At 42.4% G+C, this 27,962-nt stretch overlaps 1 protein-coding gene across 3 annotated transcripts in view; it reads right to left on the bottom strand.

The window, feature by feature from the left end:
* Positions 1-27,962, bottom strand: part of RGL1 (ral guanine nucleotide dissociation stimulator like 1) — a 297,244-nt gene that overhangs the window by 43,076 nt on the left and 226,206 nt on the right. For all 3 annotated transcript variants that reach the window (XM_057547488.1, XM_057547498.1, XM_057547494.1), the window contains 3 exons: positions 9,769-9,953; positions 3,722-3,846; positions 2,110-2,325 (listed from right to left, as the gene is read on the bottom strand). In XM_057547488.1, coding sequence (XP_057403471.1) covers positions 2,110-2,325; positions 3,722-3,846; positions 9,769-9,953 — 526 coding nt within the window. The remainder of the gene's footprint in view (positions 1-2,109; positions 2,326-3,721; positions 3,847-9,768; positions 9,954-27,962) is intronic.

Genomic DNA, 27,962 nt, shown 5'->3' with positions numbered 1-27,962 from the left:
TATGGGATTTGGAATATACCTCAAATTATACAACTTGTATTTCTTATTATCACATAAACGCACAATTGATATTTATATGGGCCAAAGTCATTGTTTGAGTCACCCTGTCACATATACAGATGCTACACGCTTGCTACAGATTTTCTAAGCAGTTGAATAGATTAAAAGTAGATAGACTATTTTCTTTTGAGACATGTAGATGACTGTAAATGATATGGCGTTTGTGGCCAAAAAATATTTTTTCTTATCAGTCTAAGAAGACAGAGAAATTCCATGCTCTATCAGAACTTCTTTTGTAGCTCTTACTTGTTGATAAATAACCTCAATTCAGAATAGGAGAAGTCAAAGTTGCATAAGATATTTTTTTGTTTTTTCCATATAGTATTTTTCCATGTACTAAAAAGTCTGTGGTATTAGACCACCTACAGACTCAAAATAAAGCAAATTCTCTGGCACAATTATGGCTTTGCTATTTAATCAAAGACCACAAAAGAGAATGTGGAAAAAAAAAAGGGAGAGAAAATGTGAAAGTTTAAGCCTTATGCCCACAGATAGGGGCTTAATGAGAAAAATATATAATGGGGTAGAAAACAAAATGTGTTTTGGTTAGGATTGACCCATATAGCCCAGAACAGAGGATATTTACATAATAATTATTTGTCAAAATTGTTAATTACATAGCTCTTGCTGATGTAATTTCTTCTGCCGAGAAAAAAAAAATCTTCCCAAATCTTCAAATACCCAAAATCCTGTCAATTATTCAAAGCTAAATTCAAATGTCATCCTACCCATGAAACCTTCCTGGATCACCCCAGTCAGAAGTGATTTCTCGCTCCTCCACTTTCGCAGCACTTATGTCATACGGCCCTACTCCTCTTCAGCCCAGGCTGAGATAATTCCAGTATATCTTAGCTTCCTTGTTTGACTATAGGCTCCTATAGGACCAAATTAATTGTGTTTAGCTTATCTATGTCCCCAAAGTACATAAAATTGTAGCTCTGAAGCATTCAGGGGCTCATGAAACATGTGATGACTGACTGAATACCGTTCACCTTTCCTCACTCATGAAATAAGATGCTGATAAATGAAGGTCAAGGTCATATGGCATGGAAGCAGTTGATCCAATAGACTGGACTGACACCCAGCAGAATGTAATTCAGGCCTAGGAATAGACTCTGCCCCGCCAACTTCAGATATAAAGCCCTCAGGAAAGCCCTTGATTAATGTGAAATCTGTATATCTTAGTCTTTTAGAAAAGAGATTCGAGATCCTAAGAAGGTATTGGCTCTTCAAGTCTGCAGAAAATAGAATGCTTCCAGGTACTGGAAGGGTGAGAGATAATCCTTCTGCATCGTCAGAGCAGTCCATTTGACACTGAGGCCACCAGTTGATATTTACTGAACACGGCGCAGAACCAACACTCAGTCTGTGAAAAAGCAGACATTCCATCGCACCCGGAAGGGGCCCATGAGCAGAAAGAAGTGATCAAGGGACGAATATTTTTAAAGAGGAGAAATAAATAAACTCCCACGTTAAGAAAGGCAACTTTTTCTTACTTTGGAAGGACAACAAAAACTATACTAAAATAATATAAAACTATACTAAAAACTATACTAAAAATAAATGGTTCTGAAGAACCTAGGGGCAGGACAGGAATAAAGACGCAGACCTACTAGAGAATGGACTTGAGGACACGGGGAGGGGGAAGGGTAAGCTGGGACGAAGTGAGAGAGTGGCATGGACTTATATACACTACCAAATGTAAAATAGATAGCTAGTGGGAAGCAGCTGCATAGCACAGGGAGATCAGCTCAGTGCTTTGTGACCACCTAGAGGGGTGGGATAGGGAGGGTGGGAGGGAGATGCAAGAGGGAGGGGATATGGGGATATATGTATACATATAGCTGATTCACTTTGTTATAAAGCAGAAACTAACAAACCATTGTAAAGCAATTATACTCCAATAAAGATGTTAAAAAACAAAACAAAACCCAATAGGCCCTCACATATGGTCTTTTGACTGCTTTTCAACCAAATGGAAACATCAGAGTGATGGCATAATCTCCCATATCTACTAAACCCAAAGAATATTTTTAAAAAGACAATTACATGAGCAATGTTAATCCACTTTTCGATGATTTTGGCTCTCTGCTGAGTTTTGAGTTCTTTGCCCCCCAGAATGGTGCTGACAACGCATTTGGTGAGGGTATTAAACTGAGAGATGGTAGCACGGATCGTAGGAGCCAAGTGTTTGTTTTCCTTCTTGTCCCTCCGAGACCAAATGCAGCCCAGGCAGTGGTGAGGCACTACTTTCTTGAATAGTTGCTAGAACAAAAGAGGAATTGACTTTAAGGACAACACACACATTTCATATGGCAAAGCATGTCATCTGTAAGTTGGTACTTCGTGAATGGACAAATAACCCTTTTCTACTTGATTTGCCTCATGGTGTTCAGTTCAATAGAAAAAAGTAAATAATTAATATATTAACTGATCAGAAAAGCCCACATGTTCCTTCTAAATCTGCTCAACTGAACAAATGGAACACGATGACCAAAAGAAAATTTAAATGTCCAAAAACATTTTGACTTTTCTGTCTTGGAAGGAAAGCCAGGTAAAAATCTGTACTACTAATCAAAAAGAATTGGTTAAGATTATTTTGACCTCAAAATCATATCCATGGTACATTCTGGACACTCATGATCATAAACTGTGTATAATGCATATGAATGACCACCTGAAAAGTGATTCACAGAAGTACTGTACCTGTGACACTCACCAATGTCACTATTCTATTTCCCATTATTTAAAATGAAGAAACTAAGAAACATACAAAAGGAAAAACTATTCAACATCACACAGTAAAAGGAAGAAAGAGGGATTTAAAGCCTGGTTTCCAGGTCTTTGCCTAAAAGTCATAGCCAATGAAGTCTTCCATCTTTCTCTTCTGCTATCAGTGTGTGAAACAACAACAAATTTGTTGAACAAATCTGATTCTCATTTGTACAACAATTTCAATACAAGATGTGCAAGGGTTTGTGTAAAAGAGAGAACACCAGGATTTACTTTATATAGACTATCTGATTTACTTCTGAGAGTCTATTTGCACGTTAACTAGATGGAAACTCTATGCTGCTTCCTCTAAAGTTCTAAGTGTGGAAGAGCTAAAAACCATTGTGATCATTGATAACAGCTCCTTTTTCTTTAACCAGCTAACACTGAGCTATGAAACGTGGCTGATGAAACCAAATATGTACAGCTAACAAAAATATCCAAACTTCAAAAGACCAGGAAGCACACGTGGAAATGAGCTGCCAGATATAGTCACATGTGGATTCAGTGAATTTATTTTATCCTAACTTATACTTTGACCCCTTTACAATCCTCCAAATAAACAGTTTGGATCTTGAAATATTCATGAGTCTAAAGGGAGAGAAATACCCATGGAACAGGATAGATTTTTGTTTCCCTAGAATTAGAATTCTTATTTCCTTTTGGGTACTGAGTGCCAAGTAAAAAGCACCTTCTCCCAGAATTGTAAGAAGAGCTTAGGCCTGAATTATTCAGATGATGGATTCAAATCACATCTTCACTCTGCATTTACAGGCACAGCCTCTCTCGGGGATTTGAAAAGACTTAAATCATGTGACCCGGGGCCACCAGTACTGTCACTCCCACATTCTAAGTAGAAGCACATCGGAGGCACAAAGAGAAGACGTACTGCATCCATGTAGGTCAGCTGCTCGGCCACGAGATCTTCTGAGAAGCATGTGAACTCTGCAGACCCGCCGCCCTCCAGTTCCTCTTCCTCTTCCAGGCTGAAGGAGATGGTGTTGGGAAACCCATCTGTTCACAGGTGGAAAAAAATTAGTAATTTGGTGCTGCTGTATGCAACTTTGTTTACAGAGTCCAACTGGACTTTTTTAATTTAGGAAGAAAAGAGCCGATTCTTTAGAAAACCCACAGGGAGAGAACAGCAAGGACAATAAACCTGAGTGAAATGGAGGTCTTCCCAGTCTCTGCTTGTTCCTAGATGCGTTATTAAGCTCAGAGGTCTCATGTTGTCACCTGGACAAACCACTGGTTCCTCGGTCAAGGACAGAGCCAGGTTAGGCAAAGTCTAGAGAAGCAAAGCTGGGCTACGTTCACGGGGTCACCCTCATTTGGGGGCTCCCTCAAACCCTCTGATCAGCTCAAGCACTAATCCAACTACTTCCTAAACCCCAACTATGCAGTTCTTAATTACTGGGCCATTTATAATCAGAAACCTGGAAGGAATGGGCATGAAGGCAGGCCAGGCTCTGGGGAGTAGAACAGGCCATTCTGGTGTCAGAAATGCTGACGAAGTCCTCAGAATTCTCAAGAAGTACTTAGAACCCTCAAAATGTTAGGATTAGCTTTCAACTTCCACCTAAAATTAAGTATGCATGAGACTACTACAAGCAACTCTATGCCAATAAAATGGACAACCTGGAAGAAATGGACAAATTCTTAGAAAGGTATAACCTTCCAAGACTGAACCAGGAAGAAATAGAAAATAAGAACAGACCAATCACAAGTAATGAAATTGAAACTGTGATTAAAAATCTTCCAACAAACAAAAGCCCAGGACCAGATGGCTTCACAGGTGAATTCTATCAAACATTTAGAGAAGAGCTAACACCCATCCTTCTCAAAGTCTTCCAAAAAATTGCAGAGGAAGGAACACTCCTAAACTCATTCTATGAGGCCACCATCACCCTGATACCAAAACCAGACAAAGATACTACAAAAAAAGAAAATTACAGACCAATATCACTGATGAATATAGATGCAAAAATCCTCAACAAAATACTAGCAAACAGAATCCAACAACACATTAAAAGGATCATACACCATGATCAAGTGGGATTTATCCCAGGGATGCAAGGATTCTTCAGTATATGCAAATCAATCAATGTGATACACCATATTAACAAACTGAATAAGAAAAACCATATGATCATCTCAATAGATACAGAAAAAGCTTCTGACAAAATTCAACACCCATTTATGATAAAAACTGTCCAGAAAGTGGGCATAGAGGGAAACTACCTCAACATAATAAAGGCCATATATGACAAACCCACAGCCAACATCATTCTCAATGGTGAAAAACTGAAAGCATTTCCTCTAAGATCAGGAACAACACAAGGATGTCCACTCTCACCACTATTATTCAACATAGTTTTGGAAGTCCTAGCCACGGCAATCAGAGAAGGAAAAGAAATAAAAGGAATACAAATTGGAAAAGAAGGAGTAAAACTGTCACTGTTTGCAGATGACATGATATTATACATAGAAAATCCTAAAGATGCTACCAGAAAACTACTAGAACTAATCAATGAATTTGGTAAGGTTGCAGGATACAAAATTAATGCACAGAAATCTCCTGCATTCCTATACACTAACAACAAAAGATCAGAAAGAGAAATTAAGGGAACAATCCCATTCATCATTGCAACAAAAAGAATAAAACACCTAGGAGTAAACCAACCTAAGGAGGTAAAATACCTGTGCTCAGAAAACTATAAGACACTGATGAAATAAATCAAAGATGACATAAACAGATGGAGAGATATACCATGTTCTTGGATTGGAAGAATCAGTATTGTGAAAATGACTATACTACCCAAAGCAATCTACAGATTCAGTGCAGTCTCTATCAAATTACCAATGGCATTTTTTACAGAACTAGAACAAAAAATCTTAAAATTTGTATAGAGACACAAAAGACCCTGAATAGGCAAAGCAGTCTTGAGGGAACAAAACGGGGCTGGAGGAATCAGACTCCCTGACTTCAGACTATACTACAAAGCTACAGTAATCAAGACAATATGGTACTGGCACAAAAACAGAAATATAGATCAATGGAACAAGACAGAAAGCCCAGAGTAAACCCACGCACCTATGGTCAACTAATCTATGACAAAGGAGGCAAGGATATACAATGGAGAAAAGACAGTCTCTTCAATAAGTGGTGCTGGGAAAACTGGACAGCTACATGTAAAAGAATGAAATCATAACACTCCCTAACACCATACACAAAAGTAAACTCAAAATGGATTTGAGACCTAAATGTAAGACCGGACACTATAAACCTCTTAGAGGAAAACATAGGAAGAACACTCGTTGACATAAATCACAGCAAGATCTTTTTTGACCCACCTCCTAGAGTAATGGAAATAAAAACAAAACTAAACAAATGGGACCTAATGAAACATAAAAGCTTTTGCACAGCAAAGGAAACTGTAAACAAGACGAAAAGACAACCCTCAGAATTTGCAAACGAATAAATGGACAAAGGATTAATCTCCAAAATATATAAACAGCTCATGCAGCTCAATATTAAAGAAACAAACAACCCAATAAAAAAATGGGCAGAAGACCTAAATAGACGTTTCTCCAAAGAAGACATACAGATGGCCAAGAGGCACATGAAAAGCTGCTCAACATCACTAATTATTAGAGAAATGCAAATCAGAACTACAATGAGGTATCACCTCACACCAGTTAGAATGGGCATCATCAGAAAATCTGCAAACAAATGCTGGAGAGGGTGTGGAGAAAAGGGAATCCTCTTGCACTGTTGGTGGGAATGTAAATTGATACAGCCACTATGGAGAACAGTATGGAGGTTCCTTAAAAAACTAAAAATAGAATTACCATATGACCCAGCAATCCCACTACTGGGCATATACCCAGAGAAGACCATAATTCAAAAAGACACGTGCACCCCAATGTTCACTGCAGCACCTTTTACAATAGCCAGGTCTTGGAAGCAACCTAAATGCCCAGCGACAGACAAATGGATAAAGAAGATGTGGTACACATATACAATGGAGTATTACTCAGCCATAAAAAGGAATGAAATTGGGTCATTTGTAGAGATGTGGGTGGACCTAGAGACTGTCATACAGAGTGAAGTAAGTCAGAAAGAGAAAAACAAATATCGTATATTAACGCATGTACGTGGAACCTAGAAAAATGGTACAGATGAACCAGTTTGCAGGGCAGAAATTGAGACACAGATGTAGAGAACAAACGTATGGACACCAAAGGGGGAAAGCGGCTGGGGGGTGGGGGTGGTGGTGTGATGAATTGGGAGATTGGGATTGACATGTATAGACTGATGTGCTTAAAATGGATGACTAATAAGAAAAAAAAAAGTATGCATGAAGCAGTAGAATAGCCTTAAGCTAAATTCACCTGAGCCTTATTAGAGATAAGATCATCGATTAGCAAATTAATAGGATACAGACTGAAGAAGAAGGAAAAAATACATTTTTTCTACCTAGGACTCCAAATCAAAAGCATAAGTGCTCAGCACATGGAACAGGACCTCCAGTCTCCATTGTGAAAGACTGTGGACCTTGAAGACATTTACCTTGGGTCCCTAGCTTCTCTTCCGGGGAAACCTTCCCAATTCCTGGGTTGTTCCCCAACCTCATCTCCCTTCACACTCCTTGCTCTTTTGCCTGTCAAATCCATTCTCAAGAAGAAAAATCTAGCTGCATTCAGTTATATCTTGGCAGACATTTAAATCAGGGTGTTACTACTCCCCCAGAATGTTTACATTGTAAGCCTTTGCAGAATAAAATACTTTTAGGCACCTTGGATCAAGTTGGGGTGGCCTTTTCTTAGTTTCCGAGGGGAAAAGGGGCGCTGAGTGGACCCTACATCACCTCCCCTGTCAGAGCACCACATGGGTATCTGCCAACTTTGGTGACAGGTATGTGATTTAAGGCTGGCCGCCTCACCCTGGAGTTGAAGGTACTGATGTGAACGGGGTTGGTTACAACCGGGTAAGGAAGGAGGGGATCTCTGCCTGCCTCTGGAGTCTGAGACACAAACAAGCATGAGCTAAAGAAAGCTAAAACCCCATGATTTCACCACTTTTCCTCCACACAGTTCTGGTCCTCTCTCACTGGGTGGAGGAATAAGATATTTGAAATCCCAAAGGTTCAGAATGGGCCTCTCAACCCTCTTGCTAACCACGGTGCATAAATCTGTCCCAGTCGCTCTGCAATGCAGAGGCTGGCCCACTTCAGCCAAGGAGTATGTGTGCTAAGGCTTGATCTCATTCACCCAGCACTCGATAGCAGCCTGATATGTGCCTTGGATCAACGCTGCTGTATCTGAAGATTACATGGTCCTTTCTCTCCGGGGTCTAGTCCATGCTTTCACTGTTTCTGCTTTTGATTCTCTCCCAGCGGTAAGTAGGTAAAAACTTGAAGCAAAATTTCACTTTTGGAAAACATGTAGGAGAGCTTGTTTGCTTTTGCCGGCATGAAACTGGGTAGAATAAGCACATGGGAACCAAGCTCCTAATACTCTTTTTCGGTAATGATTCCTATACTTAACAAACAGAGAGTTTAGAGAGTTCTTGGTTAAAAATTTCCAAACACAGAAAAAATTCATTTCTGGAATTGCCTAAAAGCTTTTCCAAAGTCAGGCCATCTCGTTCTCCCCTGCCTCAGCCTGCCAAATGAGCTGGCCCTCCAGTCTCGGTTGGAAACAATGAACCACTGGTCCCACCAGTTCCCCAATTAGGCCGGAAGCCAGGGGCAGCTCCCGTAGGGAGAGCTGGGCTCTAATGGTGTATCCACTCCAGCACGAAGACAGGAGGGGAGGCCCTGAAGGGAGTTGAGGTCCGGCAGCTGGAGGAGTGCCCCTGGTATTCAAACATTCCCGGCAGATGAAGTCATCTGAGATACCGAGGACTTGGCAGTCAGCTTTTCATGATGCAATTGCATTTTCCCCTCTCTGGTCCCCCACACATAAAAAATTCTACAGGTCCTGTTTGGAATTTAAGGTTATTGTCTTTGGCGCTGATGCAGCTTCCCTTATCGGTGTTGAGGAACCATTTCCTTTCCCTCACTGAGGAAATCAGGCGTCACTTCAGGGAAGTGCCTGTCAGAAGCTCCAAGTGGGTCAGCTGCCATGGCAACCATCCCCCAGCAGCCAGTGAAGGGATAAAACGTCACGCTGAAAGACCGCCCTAGCCTCTTTCTGACTTTCTTCAAAGCCTGATGGTTCCAAGCAGCCCGTGACCTGCAGTGGTGGCCCTTCCTCTGTCCTTGAAAATAGGCAGTCAATTCCTCAGATAGGAAAAAACAGCCACAGAAACTTCCTCTGGATGAGGCCATCAGAGATGTGAAATGATGGTAATCTGCCCCAGCAGGGGACAGATTACAGGGATGCTTTCCGGCCGAAGGAGAAACATCTTTTCTGAGCTTTTCAAGCTTTTCAAGCTTTTGTGAGGGCAGCAGCAGAATTGGATTTAATTCCTTGCCTGCTGAATGGGGGTGGTGGTTTGCGATGAGTTTTCATTTGCTAGAAGGAGGAACCAATTAGGCAGATAATGAACAGCAAATTCAAGTTCAGCATGGTATGTGATGACAAGGAAAGGTAAAAAGACCATCAAGGAGATCATCCTCTTTACGGTATTAAAGGAAACCCTGAGAAATCACTTCACCTCTGAGCCACTGTTTCCTCATGTAGAAAATGAGGGAGTCGGACTAGGTGATCTTGAATATCCCTTTCTCTGCTCTAAAACGCTATAGGTTCTGTAATTAGTACTTCAATAACCTTGAGAATTTTACCACAGCCCCCAATCCCCCAGCAGCCTGTCCTGAGGGAAACCAAGGCCTCCTATTCAACAAGAACAGGGAGAACATTTCCTCATTGTGGAGGTTTGCAGGATCAGAATCTAGCTTCTTCCCTGGAGTCAAACAAGTAAGTACTCACTGTCAGTTTCTACTTCTTGCTTGTGAAACTGCTCAAGAAGATTCTGTGCTCTTCTCTCTGGGTCAGAGCCTGGCATCATCTGCTTGAGATAATCCAGCAGTTTCTGTAAGCAAGGGAAGTGAGGGGGCTCTCGGAAGTCCTCTGCACATTGGTCAAGCCAGGCCCTCAGGATGGAGGCGATTGCACTGAGAAAGAGAAACAGAAAGTCACTGCACTCAACTGGCTCTGGAGACTCAAAACCAGCCCTGGACACCAGAGCCTGTCTCAGCCATGCCTCAGGAAAAGTTGGGCAAGTGATCAATGGATAGTTCACCTAGAAGTTCCCGGCAATGTCAGTGAAGTTAAAGCATCTGAAAACAGCCTGACTACCTTTTATTATTTTAAGTGGTGGTTGGGGAGCTGGGGAAAGACTGGTAAGTTAAAAAACAAAAACAAACAGACAAAAAAAAACAGGACCATAAACTCTGGAAAAACCCACACAGGGCAAAAAAAGACACGGAAGAGAAGATTTAGTGAGTCCTGAAGCAACTTCAAAGTAACCTGTATACAACAAGATGATGTGCTTCCAATTCTGGATTCACTCAAGTCAGAGACCACAAAATCTACTGTGATAACATTTTAGGAAATAACAGACAGTAGGCCAGAAATTTGATGGACGGAAGGGCCTAGGTTTAGGAAAGATAATGTGTAAATTTAATTTTACAAAGATCACCAGGGTTTCAGCATAGCACCAAAAATGTCCTCACAAAATTATCCTTTCGCTTTTCAAATTACCAGAGGACAATGTGTTTCAAGTGGGAGAAACAGTATGAGTAGAAAGTTAGGTTTTGAAAAGTAAAGGAGAAAAACTTGATAAGCAAAGCCATTCATTGCGAGGGCGACTTCTGATGGCTCAGCTGAGTCTACCTTGGATGAAACAAGGACCAGGGCACAAAAAGAGACAGGGTCATCATGGGGGCACAGTTCCCTCCTTTCATGTTCCTAATAACACGAGCTTGTTCTCTTTAAGGTAGGTGCAGCCCCTCACTCAATGGAAGAGACAAACAGCTGACAAAAAGGACAACTTTTGGGTGTTACTGTCCTACGCTTCATATTCAAAGAAGGCTTTACAGCCACTCCTGAGTCGGGCACGTGCTGGGCTGTGATCCATGCACACGGTACTTTGCCTCACTAATGACCAGCCAGCCCCAGGAACAAGGTGCATCCATTGATGATGGCCAGAGATGACTGGGACTATATACTAATCAATGAATGTTTTATTGACAGAGCTGGGACACTTTGTTTTAGCGAAAGACCTAATTAAAATTTTTCAGCTGAAAAAAAATGTCTAGCAGATTTTAAAATTACCATCTGATTAGACTTCAAACAAATTGTTCGCTTAGTTAACGAACTGTAAAGAAATGAAAAGACATTATGATCCATACATATGAAACCGCCACCTGGACTTCCATAGGTGTGTCTAAACTTCACAGGTCTCAAGTTCATAGCAGAGAGCTAGACTGTGATAAAGACAGAAATGCAACTAAAGCCAATCTAATGCTGAACTTTTGGAACTGACGTACAAACACAGAAGGGAAAGAAATTAACTGTTTTCACTGCTGTGGAGATCACTGTTTCACCAATATGGACACGAAGACATTTGGAACGGTAATATTCACATAGCTACAGCAGAAATAGATGACATAAAACCATTAATTAAGGTTGGCATTTAAAACCATAGAAATAATTCAGTATTTTCTAAATCTTCAGTGCAGATTAAAAAAAGAGAGAAACAAAAGTTTCATTCCCTCACAGAAAGCTAGAAGAAATTAATCTGGGCTCTGGGATTAATTGAAAGCACGAGCAAAATGAAATTAATGAACTTCTAGTCAGTGAACCTTCAATATTCGGGTCACTTGTCACATCATCTGTTATGTATGAATGTTTGTGGCCCCCCAGATTCATATGGTGAAGCCCTAACTCCCCCTGAAATGATGGACTTCAATTATTTTGAGAGCCCACACATGGCACTCATTATTTCTCCTTTCTTCACCAAAACCAAATATCATGAATTGAAGAAGATAATGATGGGGCGGCATCCTAATATTTCATTTTTATAAGGAAGATGACTTTTTCTGTGAATAATTTCCCTTCTTTGCTGATGAGCATTGAGCCCAGAACTGGGGTAGGCACATAGGTGAGGTGATAGCATAGAACGCAGGAAAACCTGACGTTTGCATACATTACGGTGACTCTTACAGAACGGTTTTACACGTCTCAGAAGAAGGGTGATTTAATTTAATTAGTACTATCACTCACTTAATATTTTTAAATATTTCAATGAGGGAATACTCTTTCGATGACAGTGATTAAAAGACAGATATGGAGGGATGATAATTCACATCACTAAATTAAAAATCTAAAAGAGCATCCAACCAACAATGAGACCAGCAACTCAATAACCCTGATAACACCTCAAAAGTTCATAACCTAAAAAAAACCCAGGTAGAAATCCAAAATTATAGTAAAAGACATCAATATATCATTTACTCATTTACCCCCCATAATTGTTAGTTCTAAAATTATAAAACAATTTATTGAAAAAAGTAAATATTACAAATACGCAAATATCTATAAATTAAAACAACAAAATATCTATCCCCCTTCATTCTAATCTTATTACCATGACCTTGTGTGAACAGTTTGGAGTATATCCTTCTAGACTTTTCTATGGATATGTTTACATATTTAAGTAGATGTAATATGTATAAACCATGGATTTTTTCCCCCATGAATAGTATGTCATAGACACCTCTCCATCCACGCCAGGACCTCTAGCTCTCACTGTTTCTCAGGGTTACATAGTATCCATTGCATGCACACACCATAATTAATATAGGTATTCTACTAGTACACAGGTAGTTATGTTATTGTTAGGTTCTCACACTTATAACTACAAAATGAATATCCTTGTTTACATCTCTGTGTACTTATATATTTCTATGGGGCACGTTGTATAGGACTTCCTTCCATGGAAAGCTGCAGCCTTGGAAGGTCCAGGGGAATTCTGAAGGGGGACCTTAATCCATATTGGACTCACCTTTAGGTGCACATTTTGTCCACCTCAGACTGATATTTTCTACTAGCGTTGCTAATCTACTCATTTTACCCTTTGTGACAGTGCCCTTCCCACAGCTTAGCGCAAGAAGGCTTTGAAAAGTCACTACAAACCCAGACATTGAATTAAAAAGCATTTTCAGACAAAAGAGAAACGAGGGCAGAGGAGGAAGAATAAAGAGAAGAAGGAAAAGATATACAGACAGCACAATACAACACGAGGCAGACCCCCTGCCCTCTTATTAGCAAAGTTTTATCAGCATCTCAGGGAGGCAGGCTTTCTGGAAAGGCCTGGACGTGTGCCCAAAGCTCACAGCAGCTTTATGTTTGCCAGTCCTGGGAAGAAACTTTCTGTTCTTGATAGGCTAAGAAGCAGATAAAATGTGAAACTTTTGAAATTTCAAAAGGGAAAGCAACATCACAAAATCATGACAGAGACAACAGGATTACTGGCCAGTGGCTTTTCCATCTTACCTTTCCTGGCTCCACTCCTAAGATCTAAGGTACATCCTAACCAGAACTGGTTAGTTGGAAGGTGTAAAGAACCTTAATAACGAAGGGAAGCCCTCGTTAAAAGTCACAAACTTACAGGAAAGGTGTGACTGTTAAACTAGAGAAGCTACTTGGCTCTATGCACAGAACAAGAAATGAGGTTCGAGAGGAAAACCTGGTTCCCATCCTCACTGTGCCACCTGTGAACAACGGGAGTGGGACTGATCACTTAGCTCCACCGACCCTTATCTGGAGAAGAGACACAATAATGCCTGCCTTCATCTACCTGACACTGATCAGTTGAATTTCAAATGACATAATGTCAATAAGGATATTGAGATATCTGGAGAGAAACGTAACTGCTAGCAGTCTTAAGACTACTTGCCGTAAGTCACAAAAGGAAGGGATTAAAAAAGGTATGGCTCAGTGAAAATCAATCAGCACTCATGGAAAGAGCTCAAGGAAACTGCCACGTAAAATAGTGACACAGAATACAAACCATGCTCCTGCAACACTTGTGCTCCAGGCCTGCTGGAGGAAGGCAAACACTGGGAACAAATACCACCCCCCCCACACATACCACACACTCACACACACACACACACACACACACACACACACACACACACACCCCACACTCACACACACACCACCCACTCACACACACACACCACACAGACACACCACACACACACCACACACTCACACACACCACACACACCACACACACACAGACACACCACACACACACCACACTCACACACACCACACAGACACACCACACACACACCACACACTCACACACATCACACAGACACACCACACACACACACACCACACACTCACACACACCACACAGACACACCACACACACACACACACACACACCACACAGACATATCACACACACACACACCACACAGACACACACACCACACAGACACACCACACACACACACCACACACACACACCACACACTCACACACACCACACAGACACACCACACACAGACACACCACACACACACCACACTCACACACACATACCACACACCACACACTCACACACACCACACAGACACACCACACACAGACACACCACACACACACACCAAACACACACCACACACACACATACACACACACCACACACACACCACACTCACACACACACACCACACACTCACACACACCACATAGACACACCACACACACACACCACACACACCACACACACACACCACATAGACACACCACACACACACACCACACACACACCACACACTCACACACACCACACACACCACACACACACACACCACACACTCACACACACATCCCACACACTCACACACACCACCACACACACACCACACACTCACACACACACCACACACTCACACACACCACACAGACACACCACACACACCCCACACACTCACAGACACACCACACACACACACACCACACACACCACACACTCACACACACACACCACATAGACACACCACACACACACCACACACTCACACACACCACACAGACACACCACACACACACACCAGACACTCACACACACATACCACACATGCACACACACGCGCACACACCCACTCACACACACACTCATGCACACACATGCCACACACACTCACCCACACACCACACACACACACACACACCACATACTCACACACACCACACAGACACACCACACACACACCACACACACACACCACACACCAGACACTCACACACACACACCACACACACACCACACAGACACACCACACACAGACACACCAGACACACACACACATCACACACACACACCACACACACACCACACAGACACACCACACACACACCACACACACACACCACACACCAGACACACACACACACCACACACACACACCACACACTCACACACACCACACACACACCACACACCACACACACACCACACACACACCACACAGACCACACACACACATACACACACACCACACACGCACACACATGTGCACACACCACACACACTCATGCACATACACATGCACACACACACCACACTCACCCACAAACCACACACACACACCACACACTCACACAAACCACACACGCACACACACTCACGCACACATGCCACACACACACTCAACACACATACACTCACACACACCACACACACACTCCACACACACACTCCACACACACGCACAAACTCTCTCACACACACACCACACACACACACCACACACACACACCACACTCACACACACCACACAGACACACCACACACACACACCCCACACACTCACAGACCCACCACACACTCACACACACCACACACACCACACACACACACCACATAGACACACCACACACACACACCACACACTCACACACACCACACAGACACACCACACACACACACACCAGACACTCACACACACACACCACACATGCACACACACACGCACACACCCACTCACACACACACTCATGCACACACATGCCACACACACACTCACCCACACACCACACACACACAACCACATACTCACACACACCACACAGACACACCACACACACACACCAGACACACACACACCACACACTCACACACACCACACAGACACACCACACACACACCACACACACACACCACACACCAGACACTCACACACACACACCACACACACACCACACACACACCACACAGACACACCACACACACACCACACACACACACCACACACCAGACACTCACACACACACCACACACACACCACACACACACACCACACACACCACACACCACACACACACCACACAGACCACACACACACATACACACACACCACACACGCACACACATGTGCACACACCACACACACTCATGCACACACACATGCACACACACCACACACACCACACACTCACCCACAAACCACACACACACACCACACTCACACACACCACACACACACAACCACATACTCACACACACCACACAGACACACCACACACACACACCAGACACACACACACCACACACACACACACCACACAGACACACCACACACACACCACACACACACACCACACACCAGACACTCACACACACACACCACACACACACCACACACACACACCACACAGACACACCACACACACACCACACACACACACCACACACCAGACACTCACACACACACACCACACACACACCACACACACACACCACACACACCACACACACACCACACAGACCACACACACACATACACACACACCACACACGCACACACATGTGCACACACCACACACACTCATGCACACACACATGCACACACACCACACACACCACACACTCACCCACAAACCACACACACACACCACACACTCACACACACCACACACACACACACACTCACGCACACATGCCACACACACACTCAACACACATACACTCACACACACCACACACACACCCCACACACTCACAGACACACCACACTCACACACACCACACACACACCACACACTCACACACACCACACACACACACCACATAGACACACCACACACACACACCACACACTCACACACCACACAGACACACCACACACACACACCAGACACTCACACACACACACCACACATGCACACACACATGCACACACCCACTCATGCACACACATGCCACACACACACCCACACACCACACACACCACATACTCACACACACCACACAGACACACCACACACACACACCAGACACACACACACACCACACTCACACACACCACACAGACACACCACACACACACCACACACACACACCACACACCAGACACTCACACACACACACCACACACACACCACACACACACACCACACACACACCACACACACACACCACACACACACCACACACTCACACACACCACACAGACACACCACACACACACCACACACACACACCACACACCAGACACTCACACACACACCACACACACACCACACACACACACCACACACACACCACACACTCACACACACCACACACACACCACACACACCACACACACACCACACACCACACACACACCACACACGCACACACATGTGCACACACCACACACACTCATGCACACACACATGCACACACACACCACACACACCACACTCACCCACAAACCACACACACACACCACACACACACACACCACACACGCACACACACTCATGCACACATGCCACACACACTCAACACACACTCACACACACCACACACACACTCCACACACACACACAAACTCTCACACACACACCACATACACTCACACACACCACACACACACCACACAGACACACCACACACACACTCCACACACACGCACAAACTCTCACACACACACTCACCACACATACACTCACACACTCACACACACACACCACACACACACACCACACACTCACACACGTGCCACACACACTCACACACAGGCCACACACACTCACACACACACACCCACACACACACTCATGCACACACACACCACACACACACTCACACACACACCCCTGAGTCAGCCCCCCTCAGGACAGACCAATTCAGGAACATCAAAGTGTAATACAGAGACTTCCCTGGTGGCGCAGTGGTTAAGAACTCGCCTGCCAATGCAGGGGACACGGGTTTGAGCCCTGGTCCAGAAATATCCCACATGCTGCGGAGCAACTAAGCCCGTGCACCACAACTACTGAGCCTGCGCTCTACAGCCCACGAGCCACAACTACTGAGCCCGCGAGCCACAACTAGTGAAGCCCACGTGCCTAGAGCCCATGCTCTGCAACAAGAGAAGCCACCGCAATGAGAAGCCTGCGCACCACAACAAAGAGTAGCTCCCACTCGCTGCAACTAGAGAAAGCCCACACACAGCAACAAAGATCTAACACAGCCAAAAATAAATAATAAATTAATAAATAAATTAAAAAAAAAAACAAACACTTGTGAAGACTGAAGAAGTAATTTCTGAAGCCAAATGGAAAGATTAAGATTGTGACATAATCTAAACTCAGTGAGGAGAAAAGCCAGCACTCCTCACTCCCAAGGGAACGTGTGTGTCTGATTAAGAATGACTGGATGGGGGGTGGGGGGAGCAGGAGCGAGGCCCAAATCTGATGGCAGAGCAGACAACCAGGATTGCTTTCTCTACCTCAGGCATCCTTGGCAAGGTGCAAATTCTTGTAGTATGTGAAGGAAGGAAGTCATGTCCAGACCCAGATGCGGTTTCTAAGACATCTTTTACTTGTAATAGAACAGACCCCTGGGGAAAATGAATTCACTAATCCAACTAATATTTACTGAGTACCCTTTATTTTCCATATTCACAAAAACTATTTACGTGACGAATGTCACAGTAGGGGAGTCTAGGTTATTTACCTTCAGAGAGAGTAAACCTGGTCAGGGCTCCACGGAGCGCTTCCCTGAGGAAATGACGTTAAAGCTGAGATCTTAAGGATAAGGGAGAAGTAGCAGGGTGAAGACTCTGGGGTAACAGCATAAGCAAAGGTCCTGAGGTGAGAGAAAGCAAAACACTTTTAAGAGACATAAGGAAGACCTGTTTAAAGAATAGGAAAAGAGGGGAGAAATGGAGCATGATGGGATTTGCTATGCTCATTTGATTTCATAGCCAAACAGAAATCACACTTAAGAATACCTGGTTGGAAGACACCAGACAGATGTCTTAGCTGAGAGGTATAAGGACAAAACTTCCTTATAGGTAGTTTAGTAAGGTATAGTACAAAACTTCTAATCACTCTCAGGGACCTTCAGGCATGCAATGCAGAGTAAGAGAGCTGACTGAGGTGAGCATTAGGCTATTATGCTCAAACCACAGATTTTTAATACGTACAGGGATGTTAAGATAAATGCATTAAATCATGTTAAAATCCCATAGGTAGTAAAATACTCTAGAATTGGTAAAAGGTTTAATTAAAAAAAAAAACACCTTCTAGGTATGAAGTCATCGCTCCCATGATATATAACTTCCAAGCCAAGAAATAGGATTATTATGACAAAAAGAATAACTCTGTCCATTTAGAGCTTTCTCTCCCCAGAAATCTATTTGAGGTAATAATTTACCATTACTTAATCATCAGCAGAAGATTAGACGTGGAAACATTTTTTAAAAGCAGCAAAACATTTTTCTATTTTAGGATACTCTCCAAGAATTGGATATTTCCCTAATATAGATAATGAACAGGTAAAAAGATCTATGTAGAGGGCGGCCTTTGAAGCAATGTAGCACAGGACACTGCCAGGCCCTCTGGGTGGGAGCCAATGCACTTTGCCCTTCAGGGAAAGAAAGCAAAGTAACCTTGACACTGACTCTGAGCTAGACCCTCCACCTTGTTCTCCTAGTCACAGAATGATTTTCTTCTGTTTCCGGGAAGGCTGGCAGTTACAGTCTGCCTCTAAGACCCCTGGCTAGATGGTTTTCCTGATGAGAAAGAACAAAGGGAGGTGCAGAGATTTTTATTTTTCCTTTTTTTGCCTGTAAAAGCATGTAAAGGATGGAAACATTATCTAGACTCGTCAAGGTAATCTTGCAATGCTTTCTTGTACATTTTCCATTGTACATTTTGGTACTGGTGGTGAGTAGAGGTTAGAACGCTGGGAGGGAAAGTAAAAGAGGAATTAAGAGAGACCCAGGGAAATAAATGTAAACAAAGCCAGAGTAGGGACTAAGCACCAGAAGGCAATATAGGGCAGAAAAGCCAGTGAGGGGCCATGGGCAGTTAAAGAAGAGAAAAAGCTCCAAGGCAAGAAGGAGGAAGAAAACGATTGGGATAGAAAGGACACACAGTATAAAGAGTAAATATGGGTGGGAAAGGGTCAAGAGTAGGAGGAGATGAGCTCAAAACCAATAACTCAGAATCAAGTGTTTACACACCTGTCTTTCATTCCCAAACTACATGTGCAGACCCTGGCAACTGAGTGTAAATTTACAGAAATTGAAGAGAATTGTTGTGCAGAGACCTAATCCTGTATTACCAAACCTTACTCAGTATGTCAGTGACTGCACTCCATTAGAAAAGGAACAAAACTAAGAGGTCTCCTAAATGCTTATTTTTCATGAGCAGTAGAGCCAATGTGGTTACACACATTCTCCGGAGTCAGACTGACCCTCTGGTTAGTCAGACAAACCCAACCTCTTTATGCCTCTGCTTCCTTATCCATAAAATGGATATAATAATAGATCCCTCCTCACAGAGTTCTTGTGAGGCCTAAAAGAGATAATATATCTGAAGTATTTAGAATAGTCCCTAAGACATAGTGAGTGCTCAAAAACATTAGCTATTTTCATTATTTTAAAAAAGAAGAATTACAATCTATAAGATTAAGGACTAAAGGCAAAAGGAACTACACATAAACACTGGACTCTGGTTGAGAAAGTTGTTTCCCTCGGAGGTACGAGTTAACGATTCTGATACTGCTATACATATATACTGAAACTGAACAATTAAGTAAATGGAAGGCAGAGGGTAGAAGCCGGTTTTCTCACTGTTGGAGAGGATACTCACAAATAAGCGAGGGGAGGAGGCTAGAATGGTCCATGTGGTAAGGATTAGAGTTGAAGGCATCAGTAAGAATTCATATTTAATATAATATATAGATGGTTATACATAGAAATATTTATAGGTATATGCACTTACACATATATTTCCTAGCCATGTCAGCTGAGAGGGCCAGAAGAAATGACACCCCAGTAGCGATGAGCACACCTAGCACCCAGATCTTGGTTTCTAATATCATTCTCCAATAAAAAGAACCAGGTCGGGCTTCCCTGGTGGCGCAGTGGTTGAGAATCTGCCTGCCAATGCAGGGGACACGGGTTCGAGCCCTGGTCCGGGAGGATCCCACATGCCATGGAGCGGCTGGGCCCGTGAGCCACAACTACTGAGCCTGCGCGTCTGGAGCCTGTGCTCCGCAACAAGAGAGGCCGCGATAGTGAGAGGCCCACGCACCGCGATGAAGAGTGGCCCCCGCTTGCCGCAACTAGAGAAAGCCCTCACACAGAAATGAAGACCCAACACAGCCAAAAATAAATATAAAAAAAAAATTAAAATAAAATAAAATAAAATAAAAGTTTAAGGTCTCCTGAAAATCTGAGGAAAAAAAAAAAAAGAACCAGGTCTCCTTGAAGAAATGGCTGATTCTAAGACTGGGATGGGAAATATACAAGATGAGTCTAGAACATCTTGTAGTGCCAAAAAGTAAGGAAGGGCTCAAATACAATAATAAGGATGTGTGAAAGTGACACAGGAGTCAACCAGAAGAGTTCCCAATGGCCAAAGCTGGAATAATCTGAGCAATAAAATACATAAACTAGCACTGCATTATATCCCACAGTATAAATAAATTTCCATGAGTCCATACTGATATAAATAAAAGACTGAATAAATTAATAAATGGGCGAGACAAATCTCCCATGCAGAAGTTTTCCAAATAAATTAGGTAGATACTTTACCCTAAAAGAAGGGAAGCAAAGCAAAGGGGTTGTGCCTAGTGACTTCCTTCCAAACAATATAGTATGGAAAGGAAGGGGGAAAAAAGACGTATGCCGTGAAGAAACCTGAAAAATAACAACTTCATCCAGGTGATCAAGGCCAACATCAACAGTCGTAAATCATGTTGAAAGTATGTGATGAGAATGGTATTTTATCTCTGTGATATTTCTCTCAAACCTCATAAATTCAGTCTAATTATGAGGAAAAATATCAGTCTAATTACAAGAAAAATTCTAATAAAGGGGTGTCCTAAAAATATATCTGATCAGTACTCCTCAACACTGTCAAGGTCATCAAAAACAAGAAAAGTCAAAACCTGTCACAGCCAATAGGAACCTAGAGAGATATCCCAACTAAATGTAATGCGGTAACCTGGATGGGATCCTGGAACAGAACAGGGCCATTATGTAAAAAAAAAGAACTCTTACTAAACTATGAACTTTAGTTAACAACGCATTGATTCATTCATTATAACAAATGTGTATACTCGTGTTAGAAGTTAATAATAGGGGAAACTGTGAGGAAGGTATATGGGAACTCTGTATTATTGGCTCAATTTTTATATAAATGTAAAACTGTTGTTTAAAATGTCCTAAGGGGGAAAAAAAGATGAACAAGAGAGTCCAACCTAAGTACTTAAGAGAAATAGTCTCATTTGTATCACAGGGAAAGAAGTAGAGACCACACAGTGTTGAGGTTAAAGCCTGGGTTAAATCCCACTCTCTCATTTATTCACTGTATGACCTTAGACATGTTCCTTAACCTCTCTATGTCTCAGACTCCTCATCTGTAAAACAGGAATAATAACGCATAGAGTTATTATGAGGGTATTAAAAGGATACTCAGTACTTAACACAGGGACTATTCCTATACAGCAGCCAATGAACTCTGGCCATTATTATTAGAAAGAGACACCGCCGCTCACCAAAGTTATTTTTCAGGGACCTCAGTAACTCATTATTCTCCAATTCCTCACAGTCCGAGAAGGGAGTTTTTATGCTATAAATAGGCCGCTAATGAAAAAATTGCTGAGGCGTTCAACAGTTTTCACCATTAGAATGGAGTTTCCGTTGGGGATGACAGATGCTACAAGGCACCAAGAACAGGAAGCAGGAGCTCAGATTGATGGGCCTGACCAATCTGGTCTTCCTTCTTCTTTCCTCACATCCTCCAACCCATCTCCTTCCCCAGGAAACAAGCCTAACTTCCACATTTCTAACACCTGTTTGGGGACCTTGCTCGGGGTGTTCATTTCATTAAAAAGCCAGGCAAAACGACACAGGCTAAAGGAAATAATCCCAAACTGTACAATCTCAGAATGCTAGCAAGCTAGAGCACTAGTCACACCGGTGATACTATACCCTAGGTCCTCATGTACTTCTCTCTGCAGCCCTTTTTACTGTAATAAAGACAAATATGGCGGCAGGGGTGAGGGGGGCAGGGGGAATTTATGAGCACCAGAGATCCCAACGCTATTTTTGAAATAACAGGCCTGAGAGCAAAACGGTGAGAAATCCAGGTCCTGGAGTCAATTGGACCTGAGATCAAATATCAGACCTGTCATTAACCAGCTGCTTGATCTTAGTCAAAGTGCATAACTTTTCCGGAGCCTCAGTTTACACACCTATAAAATCAGGACAATATCTCACAGCATGTCTGTGATGGTAAAAGAAGGTACAAAATGCCTAGCAGAAAGCCTTGCACTAAAGTAAGTACACCCCAAACTGTAGCCAGTGGTGGTGGTCGGAGAGGTGACAGCGGTATCATCATTTCCATCATCTCTGACACTGCAGGGTGATCAAGTGACAGAGTCTGGTTGTGATGTCTCTTTACCTTTCTCTAACATGTAGAGGACCTTAGGAGATTCTCAGGCGGCCATTTATTCTTCCCTCTGAGTCAATGATTATCGATGTTGTTTCATTCCTCCATTATTAGAAAAGTAATTTCTGCTTGGGAGCCTGCACTCTTCCCTTAAATGCATAATTTTGATTCAAGATTTCAATGACTTTTTTAAAACTATACTTTCTGTTTTTCTTTGCCCAGTATGGATGTTTTAAAGACAATACCAGGCTCTTTTATGTGGTTTATTGCATCTCCATGTCTACTTTTGTTTTACTTTTTAAAAATATTCCTTTCACATTATAGCCTTTAATTCTTCTAAATTTGGAGTTTTAAATCTTATCTTTGCTCTGTTCTTTACTCCTCTTTCTTTGCCCCATTTTTGTTACAATCACTCAGATTGATTTCAATTGCCTTCTTAGGTTATTTGAATTTGATGGAATGAATATTGATTGCGAACTCACTGGGAAGATTTGTTAATACCTTCCACTGTAAAGTTTCCCAGATATTAAAGAATTACAGCCAACTTCCTTTAACTCATCTCCCTTTTCTTTAAAATGTTTCCAATATCTTGGATACTAATATTTATAGGACTCTTTACCACTGACTAAAACCTGGTGTCACTATTTACAACTTCTGGGAAAAGATTACAAGAATGACTTTTATATCATCTGAATGTTTGGAGATGAAAACAGAATGATTTCAGTGGTTTAAACCACTGCTATGGTAAAGAGTTTGAGAAAACAAAACATGGCATTCCAGAAGGGAAGTGAGGAGAGTCAGTTAAAGAAAAGAAAACAGAAACTATTTCAACATTACAATAGTAATTTTTTAAAAGGAATAAAAAAGCATAATTCCTGAACAGTTTTAAACATCTTTAAAGTTCTGTGTGTGTATATATATATATATATATATGTATTTTATATATATATATATATATATATATATATATATATATATATATGATATTCTAATCTCAAATACATTTCAGAGAGTGAAGATTCACGGTGTCAAGGCTCTGTATGGTTAATATCCCTTCTTCATGTTCTCTTCACTTCTGAATTCAATGATTGTAATAAATCTGCACTAAGGAAAGTTTCCTCTTCCCATCTGGTTCAGATTTTATTATTCTAAATAGATAGCATTTTCTCATGTAAAAGTGTCGGCAGGAAGGAGGAAAGGGGCGCAGGCAGAATGAATGCCGGCAGAGATGTTTTCTTCTGTCGTAGGAAGTGAGTTCCCTGATTTCCCAACAGTGACAAGTTTAGGGATTGTAGAAACAAACATGGTATGACTTATTATTTACATCAGTCTAGTGCTAACATCAGAAATCACTGTGTGGCAAAGATTCCAACATCTAAAATCCTTGGAAGTTGAATTCCCTGCAACTGAAGGAATTCTTACTCTAGCCAGATAACTTTAAAGGTCCTGATATCGCACAAAGCCTGAACCGGGCATACTCGGGACTGGAATTACAAGTGAGAGTCACAGCACAATCAGGTACTTTTTGAAATTCATGAAGAACACTAGCCAGTTGTGGTCCAAGACACCAGAAACCAATCTTTCATCTTGACTGTTTCATCTGTTATTCCCACATTTTTGCCTTCTTTTAAGTTCTTTTATCCTTTGAAAGGTTGATTAGATCCATATTCAGAAATACAGGAAAGACTGTTACCTTGGGACTTGGGAGCCTGTATCAAATGTAAGCCTTGTTCTATACTTTATAACAAAAACTGAAAACCAAACAATAGCTGAGCATTTTCCTTTTCATAGTTAAACCCAGTAGTGATTCCCCACCTCCACCCCCCATATCCCTGGGCTGCAAAACTGAAGGCATCTGTCCTAAAACAGGATGTTTACTTCTTAGAATGTCACTGAATTCCTGCCGTCTGTTTCCCACCTGAAATCACAAGAACACAGATTTGCAGCAAAGGAAAACAATGGGCATTTTGCTGCTCCTTGCCTGACCCCACAATACAATGCTTTAGCCCATCTCTTTATTTATGATCCTAGCCAGCAGTTCTGATGTCACGGTTAATAATAAGCAAATCAAAGAAGCTGTGTATTTTTTCTTTCCTATTTTATCAATACTGGTTACCCAGTCTTTCCAACAGAGACAAGCAGTGAAGGGCACCTCTCAAACAATCAATATAATATTTGGACCATATCTCTGCTTCTGATATTCATTTTCATTTTTAAGGAGATGAAAAGAAAGCTAAATAAATTTTATCCTAGGCATCCTTAAACTTGAAAGGATCTCAGAGCACTCATTTTTCAGGAAAAGAGACTGAAACCAAGAGAGGTGAAGTGACAGTGATGGAGAAGGAGCTTGAGTCCGAGTTCTCCAGCCTCGTTTCCCAGGACCTGTCACCTTCCATGAGGCTGACTCCACGGCCACCTCAGCATTGGATTCGCCTAATTATAAGAAGGGGCATAAATCAATAAATTTCCAAATAAGTATGGCATTATTTTTACATATATTTAGAGGTTCATAAATAAAGACAGTTTTCACTTGAGCACTGAAGCAGCCTCACCGCCATCCAGCAGGGTTTCTTACCTAGGCACTATTGATATTTAGGGTCAGGTAATTCTTTGTTGCAGGGGGGAAAGGGGGCGGTCTTGCACATGGCAGAATGTTTTGCAGCAATCCTGGCCTCTGCCCACTAGATGCCAGAGCATCTCCCCACCAAGTTGAAACTACCAAAAATTCTCCAGATCTTGCCAAATGTCCTCTGGGGGCAAAACTCCCCCACTGAGAACTGGCATATAGCCATATCTCCTACACATCTATCAGCCATCAGGAAGCCTTCAGACACTGCTACAAGTCAGCTGCTGCAGCTCTGAGATGATCGAGGAACTTTCCGTGTGTTACATGTGGAATGGACAAGATACTTGCCTGATTTCTTCCAAAAACAGACAAAGCAGTGACCCTATCAAGTCACAGAAATGATCAGAAGGGTAACTTGTGAAAAAGAGAACAAAAAGAGAATGCTGAAGTGAGATGAAAAATAATAAAAGGAGAAGTGGGGGGAGGGGGGAGGAAACACCCAAAAAAGACAGAAGAAAGGGAAATGGAAAGAAGAAAGAGGTCAGCAGAGAGAAGGGATTTTAGCATTCCAGTCTCTGTAGGACAGAGTAACCCATTATATGATAAAGTGGCATATTTTCATCAGGCATAATTTTTTAAAAAGGCAACTCAGTCTAAGGAAAAGGGTCAAGAACTTTCTACCAATTCACTGTGAGGCTTTAGGAAAGGACCATTGTCCTCGGATGATGGACCCCTCAGGGGAGTTCTATGTGAAGCTCTTTGTTAAGGCCTCATATGCTTAAAACTGTAAAGCCCTTTAAAACAGCTTATCCTGCAGTCTCACCCACGTTACTGTTCCTGGTGTACAATTAATTTGAATGAAGTTTTATAACAGGCCTTTAAAAGAATGAGCATGACTCTTCACGTCCAGAGTACAAATCAATTTGCTTTAACTGTTACTTCCCAGAAAACTATTTAATCTCAAAACACCCCCTGGGAAACAGAAAAGCTCTGGATATTTTTCATCTTGTTGCTCTCCTCAGAGTGTTCGGGTGGCTAGTTGAATGGTAGCTCTAGATGTGACACAATTCCAAACTATGTAGATAACACGCTTATTTCTGAATCTGGTCACAGATCGAGGTTACATTTGACAAGCTGGCCACTCAATTCGTAGAGTATCTCTTCTTTAACATATGTTTTAAAATTCATTATAAAAAGGTTCTTTTTTAAAAACCATTATTATTTCCATAAGTTTTCATGGATAAACAAAACTAACAACAACAAAACCCCTCTAATCCTATGACTCTCAAACTTTAAAATGCATAGGAGGGGCTTCCCTGGTGGCGCAGTGGTTGAGAATCCGCCTGCCAATGAAGGGGACACGGGTTCAAGCCCTGGTACAGGAAGATCCCACATGCCGCGGAGCAACTAAGCCCGTGCACCACAACTACTGAGCCTGCGCTCTAGAGCCCGTGAGCCACAACTACTGAGCCCATGTGCTGCAACTATGGAAGCCCACGCGCCTACAGCCCGTGCTCCACAACGAGAGAAGCCACCGCAATGAGAAGCCCGCGCACCGCAACGAAGAGTAGCCCCCGCTCGCCGCAACTAGAGAAAGCCCGCGTGCAGCAACGAAGACCCAAGGCAGCCAAAA

This window comes from Balaenoptera acutorostrata, chromosome 1 (genome assembly GCF_949987535.1).
Source record: "Balaenoptera acutorostrata chromosome 1, mBalAcu1.1, whole genome shotgun sequence".
NCBI lineage: Eukaryota > Metazoa > Chordata > Mammalia > Artiodactyla > Balaenopteridae > Balaenoptera > Balaenoptera acutorostrata.
The sequence above is the reverse complement of the archived record's forward strand: the minus strand, read 5'-3'. Positions and strand labels throughout refer to the sequence as shown.